Below are 13,541 nucleotides of genomic sequence, written 5' to 3'. Positions count from 1 at the left end.
CCAGTTGTTCTTCCACAACCCTTTGAGGATTTTCTTTTTCATGTAGTCAATACTCTGTGTACTCCATCATGCATTCAATTAGAGGACACGTCAAATACATCTGTATTTAAACATGAATTGTATTACTTCTCTCTTATTTTTGGCCTAGACTAAGTTTTGCTCTACGTTAAGTATTTTGGAATGACAAATGCTTGCAGTACAGTATAGCATCTAAACTGTAGTGGGCTTTGTTATGATTACAGTGTTGTCATGGCAATATAATTTTTGCAAATGAAAAGCCAGGGTTCACATCTGTAGTTCTTACAAATCCTGGAAGTCCTGAGACAGGTCAGTTAGTCATACATTTTACAGTATCCCACATACAATAAGCTTTCTAAAGTCATAGCAGTGTACAGTATTACAGCAGAATTAGCTGGGAACTCCTAAGAAAATACTACTGAAAAAAAAGAAAAGAAAAAAAAAAGAGGCAAATGTAATAGTTGGATTTTAAAATGCCTTTCTCTTCCTTGCTCAAGAAAGCTGTTCTTTGCACCCCACCTAACACATCAGCTCACTGGAGCCAGCCAAGCCATGTCAGTTCACCACCCATGTAACCTGTGGTTCACATGGAGAATGGCATCCCTCAGTGGGAAGTTGTGTTCTACCTTCTGAATGATCTTCAGATGAATAATGGGATAAAGAAAACGCAATTTTAAAGACAGTCACTGAGAAAGTCCATTTCTGGAAGTAATGAGTCAAGCACAGCTGAAAAAGCACACTTGGTTTTACACCAACAGAGCGTCCAGGAGTGTGCCAAGGTCTGACAGAACGAACTAAACAGCTCCGTTTCATGACAAAAGCAGTGATGAACAGGACAGGATGCTGGCTCTCTGCAGTTGTTGTGATAGGCTTTTCTTGGCCATTAGGCATTGATCTTCCCCACAGTGGGTCAGTCTCTCCTGGTTGAGACTGTTGTGGTTCCAAAAGGAACATGGGCTCCATCAGGAACTGTATATCCAGACTGGAAGTGATGGTAAAGAGATGATAAAATGATGATTCCTATGAAATCTTCTTCTAGATTTCTAGAAATCATCTTCTAAAGATGATTTCTATGCCAGGGGGGCATAGGAAAAATAAGTGCACCACCCAGTATCAGTTTTGTCATTGAAAACCCATCTTTTTATTACTTGTCTGTTTTTAAATTTTGTTATGTCTTAGATCTCATTAAATGCAGAAATCACAATCTAACCATGAACTTTAGCTATTTTCTTGCTTTCTTGATCCTGTAAAATTTGTTTCTGAAGTGTAAGTATCTCTTAATTAAGAACAAACTTGTAATGGAAATGGGATGTCCAGTCAAGTGCCTGAAAAAGTTGGGAAAAAAATTGCCCACGCTTTTAATAAATAACTCTTGGTGTGTCTTTTTTTTTTCCCCGTGTGACTGCAGTCTATGAGTCTGATAGAGATTGGGAACCCCTCACAAAGCCTGGAGAACGTGTGTCGCTGGGCCTACCTGCAGCAGAAACCCGACACTGGGCACGCCGAGTATCACGACCATGCCATCTTCCTCACCAGGCAGGATTTTGGTCCATCAGGCATGCAAGGTGTGTGTCTGGGTTTGTTTTGCATTTGCATTTATTACCAAACCATGCTAGTCATGTAAAGTTTAATTGTATCTCTTTTGCTGGGCTGTGCTCAGTGTTTTCTTTCCCCAAGAGCTCTGTGTTGGGCCATTTTCAGTTGTAACTGCTTTACTTGTTATTTGATCCTTTCTCACTGTTACATCACTGCTGTGTTCTTACTGAAGCAAAGAAAATGGGATACATATGTAAACAGTCCTGGAAATGCCCAAAGATTAAAAAATAGATTTTGTGTTTAAAAAGTTCCAAAGCTGTTGCTGTGTTACAGACTATTTGCAAGATATGTGGTTATGGAGAGGTCTGGAACAGCAGGGCCAAGTGCTGTCCTCTTTTTCCATTTTTTAGAACTCTGCCTCCTGTGAGATCAGGTTTTTCACCAGAGGGGAGAAATCTCAGAGCTTTCCCATTCATTTTGAGTTGGCCAGAACTGCTGTCAGCACAGGGCTGGGGCTTTGCTCCCTTAGGGCTGGTACTGGGCTCCTCCGTGCAGCAGCACGTGGTGTCCTTTGCCTCTGTTGTCTTATGCACTTAGAAGAGGCAATTGCAGGGCAGACCAAGAGGTGACAAGAATTTTCTTGGTGAGCCAGGAAGTTTTCACTTGTTCAAGGTTGGTTTCACCTGTTTCACAGATGAAGGAGAACATGGTTAAATGTTTGGGGGCAGAGGTCTTGAGAGGACCACTTCAGCTATGCTTGTGTCATAACAAAGGACAGGGCTCACCCTAGAGCTTCCCACCACGTTGATTTTTTCTGTGCTTGTTGATTTTCTGAAACCCTTGCTGTTTCTCACAGGCTATGCTCCTGTCACTGGGATGTGCCATCCTGTCCGAAGCTGCACTCTCAACCACGAAGATGGTTTTTCATCTGCATTTGTGGTGGCTCATGAAACTGGACATGTGTGAGTACAACTGGGCATCTGTGTTGTGCCTTAAATGGCTTTTGGTGCAGAAAAATGCTGATGATATTGGACAGATGCAATTGATGTTAAGAAATAATATTTAGGGTTAGCTCTGGTTTCAGGTCTCAGCTCTCACAAAGCTTTTTTTATGATCTTAAGTAAGCTTTATATTTTGGGATTTTCAGATGGGAAAAAAGAACTAATACCAAGATATCTTCCAGGGCTGCTGTGGGACTAGGTTGAATGATGTATTGTAGTCTCCTGGTGGAAATGTAAAGTGCCCATAATCAAGAAATATGAATTCACTGAGTCAGTGGAACACAGTATGCTTGTAAGCAATCCATACTAAATAAGCCCATAATCTGTATATGTTACTGCTGATAAAGGAAACAATACAGTATACAATAAAGTATAGAAGTGAGGTGCCAAGCACTGCAGTTACAACTGTTTTATATTTCTTATATGAAAAATGCAATTTTACCTGTTGACGTGATTTGAACCTATGCCTGGGCAGCAGTTGTCAGACCTTTGGTTTTTCCCAGATCTTTTTAGTTTTCCTGTTTTCCCTCCAGAGAACTCCCACTGATTTCCCATTTTCTCTTTGGTAGAATAACAGTTACCAGAAGGCTTTTTCTGAACAGTTTCCATCTATTCTGTTTTGCCTAAGAAAGCCAGCAGGCCCTTTCTCTTTTTTTAAACAATAAAGTGCCAGAATTTATTGAAATCTCCACAAACATGTCTTAGTTAGACAGAGACACCTATTTGAGACTCAGATAGTATTTGATTCCAGAATTTTTGAATTAGGAATGAAAAGAACACAGCATGGGCTTTAAAAAAGACACCACTGCAGGAAGTTTGTAATCCCTCAAGTCATATTCAGACCCAATCTGTTAATTTGGTTTAACTATGGACAGATATTGCCCATGTTAGTCCAATAGTGCTTATTAAAAGTGCAATATAAGATCCTAACAAAGGAAAGGATCAAATATATTCATAATAAATCCAAAAAGAAATTTTAAACTATCTGTAATTTGAGGTAATTTTCTAGAAAGCATCCACCACTTTCCAGGCTGCTTTACATTTAAACAATGTGGGATTGCTCCTGGGCAACAGCAGCAGCTTGTCTGAACTAGCTTTCTGTGTGGTGCCTTTCTTTATTTCCATGCAAAAAAGTCTGCAGTTGCAAAATACTTTGAATCAAGCTAAGGTGTGATTTTTTTAGAAGTTATATAAAGCCCTGAATAGCACTAGATTAGAGCCTGGGAACATTTCTGTTGGTATTCCTGGAGGGTGGGCAGGATCAGTAATTCAGGGATAGGTTCACATTTAGCTGTCGTGATTCACAAATGTGCATGTGCACAAAGCCCACAAAAGATATTTTTAGGTTTTTTTCGAAAGTGGATTAGGCCAATGACACCAAAGCACTCTCCAGGCCAATCCTTCCATGTGGCAGTTACTCCAGACCAGCTCTTTAGCTCCATCCCCACCCTGTCTTGCTCCCCATGACTTTGCCCATGTGAACAAGGGCCGTGGGACTTCAGAGCCTTGCTGGCACCAGCCCCTGGTGTCACGGGGAGGGGCAGCGCTCGGAGCCCACCCGCGACGTCACCGCCGTGTCTCTGTGTGCGGGGCAGGTTAGGAATGGAGCACGACGGCCAAGGCAACCGCTGTGGGGACGAGGTCCGGCTGGGCAGCATCATGGCCCCCCTGGTGCAGGCTGCCTTCCACCGCTTCCACTGGTCCCGCTGCAGCCAGCAGGAGCTGAACCGCTACCTCCAGTGAGTACTGCCCACGGCGCGGAGCGCGTGGGAACGGTTCCGCGCCGCGCCCTCGCCTCGATGCCAGCCCACTCTAAGTTATTCTCGTTCCACTTGTGTCTGTTCGTTTTCTGGACACTGAGGGTGTGTTTGCTGTCCCCTCAGGGATGGTGGAAGGCACTGTTATGAATGTCATTGCTAACTTTCCTCCCTCCCTACTCTAACCTCTAGCTGAGCGCTGCCTTGGCTACCCAGCAGTGTTGTGTCTGTCTTGCCATTTGTTGCTTGTGATGCCTGTCAGTGACAAGATGGTGCTGTCTAGAGAGGAAAATCTGCCCTTTAAGTGCTCAGGGCTTTTCTTGACTTTAGTAGATACCTGAAGAGCACACATGGTTCCAGAACAAGTTCTTCAGTTGTTAATTTTTCTTTCAGTACCTTAAATGCAAAAGCTGTTTAAACAGCTTCATCCATGCCCCTTGTCTTCCTTTTTGGACCTGACACTTCAGGCATTAGACTGGTGTGGAGCTCCCTGACAAATTCTGTTGTTTATGACCTTTATTTTGCTCCTTACAGAAAAACCCTCCCCTTATTATGTGGAAGTTGTACAAAAAATATGGGGAAACTACTACCATAACCAGCAAAAGCTGAAAATGAGAGGGGGAAAAGTGCAGCAAAATACATGAAGTAAACATGAGTCAGCCTTTTTGTCAGTATTTTTATTATCATAGATATCTTAGGTGTGGCAATAAGGAATAAAAACATTGTGAGGGAAGTGTGATTGTTTCAATTAGCAAGATCCTCCAGAGCTTTAGCCATTAAATAAAAATCATCTGGCCTAGAGGGCTGCTTTATGTTCTTTTAAATACAACTATTTATAAAATGTCTTATAACAAAGCAGAATGATGATTTCCTTTGAAGTAAATCTAACCTCAAAATTCTGCTTTCAGCTGTTGGTAACTTCAAGGCAACCTTAATGATTGCCAGGATAGGCATGTGTATGGTGTCCTCATGTCTGTTAAATAACTGGGAGACATTTCAGAGATCCTGTGGACTGTGCTGGTGTTGTGAATCAACCAATTCTTACACTGTGTTAACCATTTGGTGGTACTGGCATCAGTCCTTTGTACTGGCATGGTTTGGTCAGATGTAATTCTCGAGGCTATCCTCACTCCTTAGGAGCAGAGGAGAAACTTCCACATTGGTCACACAGAAAGAAAACTTAGTTTAAACTATGGATGGAGTTGGGAGCGATCAGGATAAGCAGAGAGAGGGAGCAAACCCGAGTGAAGTCTGTAAATGAATCACTGCTTCTCAGGGAGGACACAGGGAAACTAAGCTCACTAAGTGGTATTCTGGGCTGGTTACCCTGGCCTCTGCTTTTGAAACCTCATTTGAGAGACAGCTGCAGGCAGCAAGACATTCCGCAAATGGAAAATTAATTAAACTTTCTTTTCTTCCTGGTCTCATGTGGGTTCTTCCTTTGATTCTTTTCACATAAGGGGCCTGGACACTGATAGGAATTTACCTGCAAGCTAAATGGAAATTACAATGGAAGGGCTTCAAAAAAAGATGTGTAGGATCCATTGAAGGTAGATACGACATGCCGAAGTGAATGTGAGCGTAATTGCAATATTAGCTGCTCTTCAGGACCAGGATCTGAGAAACTGTAGGCTCTGTTTTGTTTGGAACAAAAAGGCAATGAAACCACAAACACTGTGCAAGCCTCACAGCCCCATCTGTTCCTGTCATTTCTGCCTGTTGCAGCTCCTACGATTGTCTGCGGGATGATCCCTTCGAACACGACTGGCCCTCCCTCCCACAGCTGCCAGGGATTCACTACTCCATGAATGAGCAGTGCCGGTTTGACTTCGGTCTGGGATACATGATGTGCACAGCTGTGAGTACTTAACTTCAGCTTCTGCTATTTCTCATCCAGGAGTGGTCTAAGTGTCTCTGAAATGTCCTTAAAAGGGACAGCATAGTGAAGCCCACAAGGAAAGATGTTGTGCCTTCTTATCTGTAAGCAAGGATTAACAACTGAATGTTGACATTCATGTTATTTTAAATATCTCTTGGTTTTTGGGTTTTTTTAACTGGAATTACAGACGTAATTATTGTGTAGTTTCATAAATATCTGTATTTGTCAAGCAAACAAACTTGCTGTGTTTTTGAGCCTCCTCCTGCTGGCAGCTGGTTATTTTGCTACAAAACTCCCACCCGGATGTGAAGGAGATGGATTTGCTGCCACGTCTCATAGTGCTAGCACAGGGCAGCATGCTTTTATGATCCAATTTTATGGAAAGTGTGATACATTTTGATACCTTGCAAGAGAAAATAGGCATCACAGCGAGTAAAGCAACCTGTAACAGCTCTTGATGACACGGTTGGCTCTTGGGTATGAGGAAAACAAGAGGCAAAGTCTAAGTTTAAAGCAAGGCAAGATTAGTGCTATTCTCAGTGGACTGGCCTCAGAAAATGGAGTCTTCTGAAGCAGGGCTGTGTCTCCCACCTCCAGCTCCTCAAGTAGAACTAAATATTAAATGGAAAGAGATGTTTTCAGCTGCTGACAGCTGCTGACACGTAACATTTCTGCTTTCATTCCCATCTGCAGGAATATATGTGCTAAGCAGTGTCCCTAGATAATGGATGAGAACCTTTACAGCATGAGCTGTAGTGTTGTGTCTTTACACAATTCCCTCTGATGCTGCCTTGGAAGAATGTCCCAGCCAAAGAGAATCTTTTGTTACAGCCATCCTGGGAGATGGAGGCTTTCTATTCTGCTTTGTTCACAATACCCAAAAGCATGACCAGATATCGTGATTTACTATGTTTAGTGGTGGGTGGTTCCCATCCTCTCTTGTAGAAGCCTTTGCATTGTAGGTAAACTGCTGATTTATTCATTGGACTGGGGACCTGATCTCAAATTTCCATCCCCCTAAGAAGGGGATTACAACAGTTGAGCTAAAGTCTGAGCAGCTCATTTCCATCTCCCATGGGTGCATAAGGATTTTTTGCTTTGTTTGCCAAATGAAGCAGCCCCATTTGGAGAAGCTGTCAGAAAAGGCAGCGTGTGCCTCACTGCCCGAGGAAGCTGGTTGGTCACTTGTGTAGAGCTATTTTTGCTTGACTTTAGTCCATCTCATGCAGATGGGATCTCGCCTCAGAGTCATGATTCTGTATGCTCAAATATTCAATCCACAGACATCACGGTGCTCCTGAGGGATCAGCACTAACAGCTGCCATTTCAAACCTGGGAAAGGAACCCCCCCATCTGCAGCTTCTGTTGCAGTTTCCGGTGGGAGCTCTCTCAAAGCATCATCCACTCTGATTTTTTTTTGTGTGTTCCAGTTCCGTACATTTGATCCCTGCAAGCAGCTGTGGTGTAGCCACCCCGAGAACCCCTATTTCTGCAAGACAAAGAAAGGGCCTCCGCTGGACGGGACCATGTGTGCACCAGGGAAGGTGAGAGCTGGTGCCCCGTGCCCCCACACCCCGTGTGTGTTCACGTGTGTTTGTGTGCAGCTGGGGACGCTCCCCTCAAAATCAAGAGGAACAAGAGAAGAACCTGTCTGGAGTGCCTGAGGTTTGCTAAGATGTGGGGCAAACTCCTGAGTGCAAGTGAGTGCTGAGCATTAGCTCAGCTGGTTGGAGCATGGTGCTAATAGCACATGGGCTTGATCCCTGTAGGGGCCATCCACTCAAGAGTTGAGTTTGATGATCCTTGTGGATCCATCCACAAGGTTGGTTCCATCCAACTCAGAATATTCTGTGATTGTGAGCACTGTGAGGGGAGGACATGGGGTGAGGGCTGGCGTGTCCTGCATGGCCACTCTGGGACCATTAAACTCCGTCCTCAATCAAGTCCTGGCAGTATCTATCGCAGGCAAGTCTCTGTGGCAAAGCCAAAAATGGGGAAATTTCCGCTCTCCTACGTTCTTTTGAGGTCAGGGTGTTGTGCTTGGACCAGCAATGTTGCCCTGGTGCTGCCTGGCCTCCCCTTGCAGAGAGCAGTGGGAGCCGGAGAAACAGCCAAGCCACGGCCGCTGGAGCTTCCCAGAGGGAAAGGAGGGATGTGGGAGCTGAGTGCCAGCTGGACAGAACCCAGACGACAGCACAGAGGGGCTGTGAGCAGAGAAGGGCAGGTCTGTGGAGGTGGATTTGCAGGTTTGATGAGAGCCCAGGGAGGCACGGGGAGTGGTGTGGGGTGGCAGAGGCTCAGAGAGCTCCGGCCGCGCAGCCACCGCGCTGGAGCCGCTCCCAGCCCCAGCCTTCCTCCGCGGAGAGCGCGCTCTGCTCACAGTGGGCCTGAACTCCAACTCCTTTGAAGTCTGATGGAAAAAGTCTGGCATCCCTGGGCTTTGGATGCAGTGACTGAGGGGGAGAGGAAGATGTCGCTACTTGGAAAGGTTTTTTTACAACCCAGTGTATGACATCATTTATGCGATAAATGAACCATATTAGCAGCTGCTGTTATGGTTTGAAAAGCCTTTTTTTATGAAAAAGTTATGTTAAATTAATTCCCCAAGAAGTCACGCTCTATTCAAACTACTCCTTTCTGGTTTTCTTTTCTTTAAATCATTCCTGTTACAAAAGCTTTGTTTCTTATTAAAAAAAAAATAAATTAAAAAATAGGTTATAATCCAAAATTTTAGACAATTTATTTGGATACACTTTTATCTTGATTTTTATATTAAAAATATTCATGACCCCCAACTGAAAAAAAAAAAAGTTATATTCCATTTTGTTGCATCACCCTCTTCCCTGAGCTATTCATTCATATTAGTATTTGAACAGAAATGAGGAGAAAAAAGGAATTTGTAACCCTACAGTTAAGGATCTGTCAGTGCTTCCATTATAAACAGTTTGTCAGGATATTATGCAACTCAGCTGTAAAAATTTTCTTTGGACTGGAACTTGGGATCCAAGGCTTCAGCAAGCTGTGCAGACAGCCAGGCTTTTGAGCTCTGCAGAGATGCAAGAGAGTATGTGCACATTCTGAAGTTTCAGTAGATGATAGGGTTTTATTCTCAAGGGAGCTGTCCCAGTTTTTTGATAAATAAACTTGCTGCCACCTTCCAGAAGAACCTGAGAAAATGATGAAAAATGAAAACCATTTTATTAGATAAGACTCAGCAGTCTGAACTAAATGGTTTGGGTTTTTTAAAATAGTGTGAGTTCTGGAGGTTATATAGCTGACTTTATGTATCTGAACTCAGCATTTGACCGGTGTGTTTATTAGATGTTGGTGTTTTTAATACAGGTACATCAGATCAATGCTTTTACGTCTGTTCCTTTCCTTTTCATCCCTGCCCTTGATTTTGCCTTCCCCTGTTCACTCACCTCACCAACTGGGATGATACCAGAGGCTCTTGCCTGAATGCACAGGGCTGTAAAATGCATTTATTGCCCAAAGCTGGGACTCAGTTGCTGTGGGGCAGCTTCCTTTCAGGTTCATCTCCCAGGATACCTCATCAGCACTTAAGAAAAATGGAAAATAATTTCAAACATGATCTCCTATTTTCTTTGGAATCATGCCAGAAAAGAAAAGTACAGAAACATAAGCAATTAAAAATGTTGATTGAGAAAGATTCATTTGTTTCCCACTTTAGAGACTTGCAGTTTTCCTGATTTCATACCACTAATTCCCAGGGCCTATTTTAAGCTCAAACCAATCACAACACTGCTGATGTGTCACAGAAACATCCTGGCTTTGCTGCAGCTGAGGGGACAGGATGCCAGAAATGAGAGTGGTGCTGGGGAGGCGAACACGGCGCGTGGTGCGTGGGCGCTCTCACCTGGGGCTGGTGTTCACATAACTGATAACTGACCCCAAATCCAGCAAGATGCCATGGAGGAGAATCCAGTCCAGCTGCCTCCTTCCTAACTGATGGCCAAGGGGCAAGAACAACCATGTGGGAGATGTGACTCTGGAGCATGTTTTTGGCAGGCAGGATGGGAAGGGGCATGTGTCTGCCCAGGTTGTGTCCTGGACCCAGACATGGCCCTTTGAAAGGGAAGATGAGGCTTTCTCATGCTGTCTACACGTGTGTATGTATGTGTACAGATAAGTATATATATTTATGTAAATGTTTGTGAGCTCTTCTGTGCCTGTGGTCATTTGAACTAAGTTGCCCAAAGAGTAATGTTCTGTCATTTTGAAGACTTCTTAATAAGTCTTCTTGTGCAAATGAAGATACTGAGCAACCATTATGTTAATTGGCAGCAAACTAATAATTTGCTGGGTTTAAAGATTAAAAAATAACATATTCTCCTGGACCTTCCCAGTCAGAAATGAAAACTACTATTTTGACAGAATCCTAAAGGAAATAGAATAATATATACTGCTCTCAGCTTGATTTTTTTAAAACCAGATTGAGTTTTCAACAGCAAGAGGGAAGTTTCTATCAGTTTTGTGAGGCTTTGATGATACAGCAATGGTCACATTACCTTCCACAAAATAACTCTGGTGTGTAAAGTTAAGCATTTGGAAGTTCAGAGTCTTACTGTGCAGTCACAGACACTCCATAAATTGCTGTAGTAAACCATGCAGGCAAGACATAACTGTGCAAAGCTTAACTCTGCCCGGCATTCTGTAGATTGAAAGAAAATATATGCTGTCAGCTGATAATTTATTTACTTGTATACAATTCTGTCAGCTCTACCATTAGCCTCAGGCTTCTGAATCCAGGCAAAGTTCAGAAATCTATCATCAGTTTTTGTTATTCCATTTTTTAAAAATATTACTCTTCTGGGGAGACATTTATGTCGGCTGAAGTAGCTAACTGCTCTCCACAGGGTAGAAATAAAACCCAGAGTCAGTCATGCAGGGAGATCACATGTTTGAGTCCATCTGCTTGCTGCAGTGACTAACATCAAGGTTTGCAGCACCTGAGCCTCCTTTTTTTTCTTTTCTTCGGGAGAGGTTAAGAGCCTGGTAGCTGCCCCTGCCAACCAAGCTGATGTTGCACTTGGATTTGGCTTCTGTGCCAAGGATCCAGCACAAACCTAGCAGGTCTTCTCTTTGCTTGCACTGTGCTAATGAGATGATCTGAGTAAAACTTGGAATGGTTTTTTATTCTGTCAGGAAAGGAAGGGAATGATTAAATATTGAAATAAATAGATATTTTTGAGAAGAAAGATGGACCAAGAAAAGAGGGTTCTGAAAACACTAATGTGTACTCAAAGCAATCCAGTTAATTTCCCACTGAGAAAGCTGACCTCAGCTTCTCTTGGAGACAGGAGACAGATGGGTGAGTGTGTGCTGTGTTAGTCACCACAGAAACGGGAATACTTGCTTCTCCACTGAAGAAACTTTTACTGCCTCAGAGTAGTCCTCAGTGTTGGAACTTTCAGTTCATCCCTTGCAACTAATTATTTCAAACAGATGGAGCAGAGCGGGCCAGCCTGCGTGTGATGGGGAATGCAAATAAATCAGTAACCCCCTCCTGATGGGACCCCAGGACAGTGAGGAGAACTGAGACCCCCAGCCTTGGTGCAGTAGGAGGGGTTACTTGGTAGATACTGGAGCATCAGGTGAGAAGATCAGAGAGGTGCCCACTGCTGCCCAATATAAAATAGTTATAGATACCCACAGAAGATCTTCAAGTCTTTTCTTGGAAAATTGACTTGCAGATGTGTTAAGCCCACAGGAACACACTGGCTCTTTTTTTGGCATCCACAGCAGTTGTTTCAAAGAACTGCTGAAAACAGCAGTGGAATGTTTTACTGCAAGAAATTTAAGCTCCCTCTCCTGGAAATTGCACTTGTTTTGGACAGCCCTGTTTGCCAGAAAAATAGGCGAGACTGCAAGAAGTCATCTTCAACTAAGAAAACAATTTGCATTTACCCATTTTTTTCTCATTAAAAAAAATTGCTTTAATATGCTTCATTCTTTAAGTGAAACCCCCTGTTTATGAAGGGAATAGTGCTTGAAATTGGCTCTTTTCCACCTCATTATGTAGTTAATGTAGTAGCAATAGGAAAGTTTGGCTTTAACTTCCTTTATTACACTGGAGATTGCTCTGTCTCTGGTTTTACCTTCTCATGCATTTTCTTGCACGGATCTGCACAGAGTAAGATTCATTAGTGAATCATTTTGTTTCTGTAGGCTCCATTCTTTTTATCCACAAAAAAAAAGGCAGAGCTGGGGATGACTCATTTTAGACAAATGCTTCTCTCCTAATAGCTCTGCCCCAGCTTCCCAACAATCAGCATCTGACCAGCTTCTGCACTAAAAATCAGTGCTGCTCTTCTCTTTACACAGCAAAGTCAATAACACTATTCCATGTTTGCCTTCCAGTTCAGGGACCAGTCTCAATGTCAGAGAAGGGGTTTATTAGAGGTTGTTGCAAACCTGCATCCTGCTATTCCTGACTAAAACAGGGAAAAGAGGCTGGGAAACACAGTGCCATCACATGTCTCTCCCTCTCCCCCATGAGTCCAAGCACTGGATTCTGGATCATCACACAATGAAGGTAGGCTAAATGGCACCTGAAATGGATTTGGTCACTGCTGTGGAACTTACACCTGAGAGATGCAGCAGCCTGATAAAAGGATGGGTGAGCAAGCACAGATCAGGAGCTGTCACTTCACATCTGCTTCCAAGCCCAGCTGAAATGTCTATTGACAAGCTGAGACATTGCCAGCTTCCCCCACATTGCTGAATGGTCCCCTGGCAGCGCAGGGCCCCACGACTCAAACTGTTTGTTCAAACAAACCTCCTAAAGCCATAAGTAAACAGTCCCTGAAGGGTACAGCCCTGAGCTTCTAAACCAAAAAAAGCAAAGGACATATTAGCATTTTGCATTTCTTTCATGCTTTGCTGAATTATCTCTTGTTCTGTCAAACATCTAAGAAAAATCTGCCCATTACAGCTCTGGAGCTGGATTGGTATAATTGGCTTTGTGGTAACTCATCTATTTCAATAGGTTTTGACTTTGAATATCTGAAGTCATGGGAAAGAAAAAAAATAGTTGAAACCTAATTTCTACTCTCTCTTCTACTCCTTGTCCAAGCAAATCAGCCCCAAAATAAATTGCATGAATAAGGAGCCAGTCAGTGAGCAGATTAGTGAACCAGTAAGCTGTGCCTTGTCACCATTCTAATGATTCTCTCTTGAAATTCAGCATTATTAATGATTATCCTTCACTTTTAGATTTGCCTTCCAGATCACTAATCGCTCTATGCTCAAGAACGCTCTCCTGTTATATATCTTCTGATTTTGTTTTTGCTGGCAGCATGCATTTAGCCATATGCTTGTCTTGTGCAG

General features: G+C 43.2%; 1 protein-coding gene across 1 annotated transcript in view; it reads left to right on the top strand.

Annotated features, from left to right (window-relative positions):
- ADAMTS2 (ADAM metallopeptidase with thrombospondin type 1 motif 2) overlaps nucleotides 1–13,541 on the top strand; it is a 172,984-nt gene that overhangs the window by 135,244 nt on the left and 24,199 nt on the right. Inside the window, exons 6-10 of the mRNA XM_041482157.1 lie at nucleotides 1,427–1,583; nucleotides 2,411–2,516; nucleotides 4,151–4,294; nucleotides 6,038–6,170; nucleotides 7,622–7,735. Of these exons, the coding sequence (XP_041338091.1) occupies nucleotides 1,427–1,583; nucleotides 2,411–2,516; nucleotides 4,151–4,294; nucleotides 6,038–6,170; nucleotides 7,622–7,735 (654 nt within the window). The remainder of the gene's footprint in view (nucleotides 1–1,426; nucleotides 1,584–2,410; nucleotides 2,517–4,150; nucleotides 4,295–6,037; nucleotides 6,171–7,621; nucleotides 7,736–13,541) is intronic.

Source organism: Pyrgilauda ruficollis, unplaced genomic scaffold (genome assembly GCF_017590135.1).
Source record: "Pyrgilauda ruficollis isolate IOZ18807 unplaced genomic scaffold, ASM1759013v1 scaffold57, whole genome shotgun sequence".
NCBI lineage: Eukaryota > Metazoa > Chordata > Aves > Passeriformes > Passeridae > Pyrgilauda > Pyrgilauda ruficollis.
Note: the sequence above shows the minus strand (reverse complement) of the source record. Positions and strands in the feature narration are given on the sequence as shown.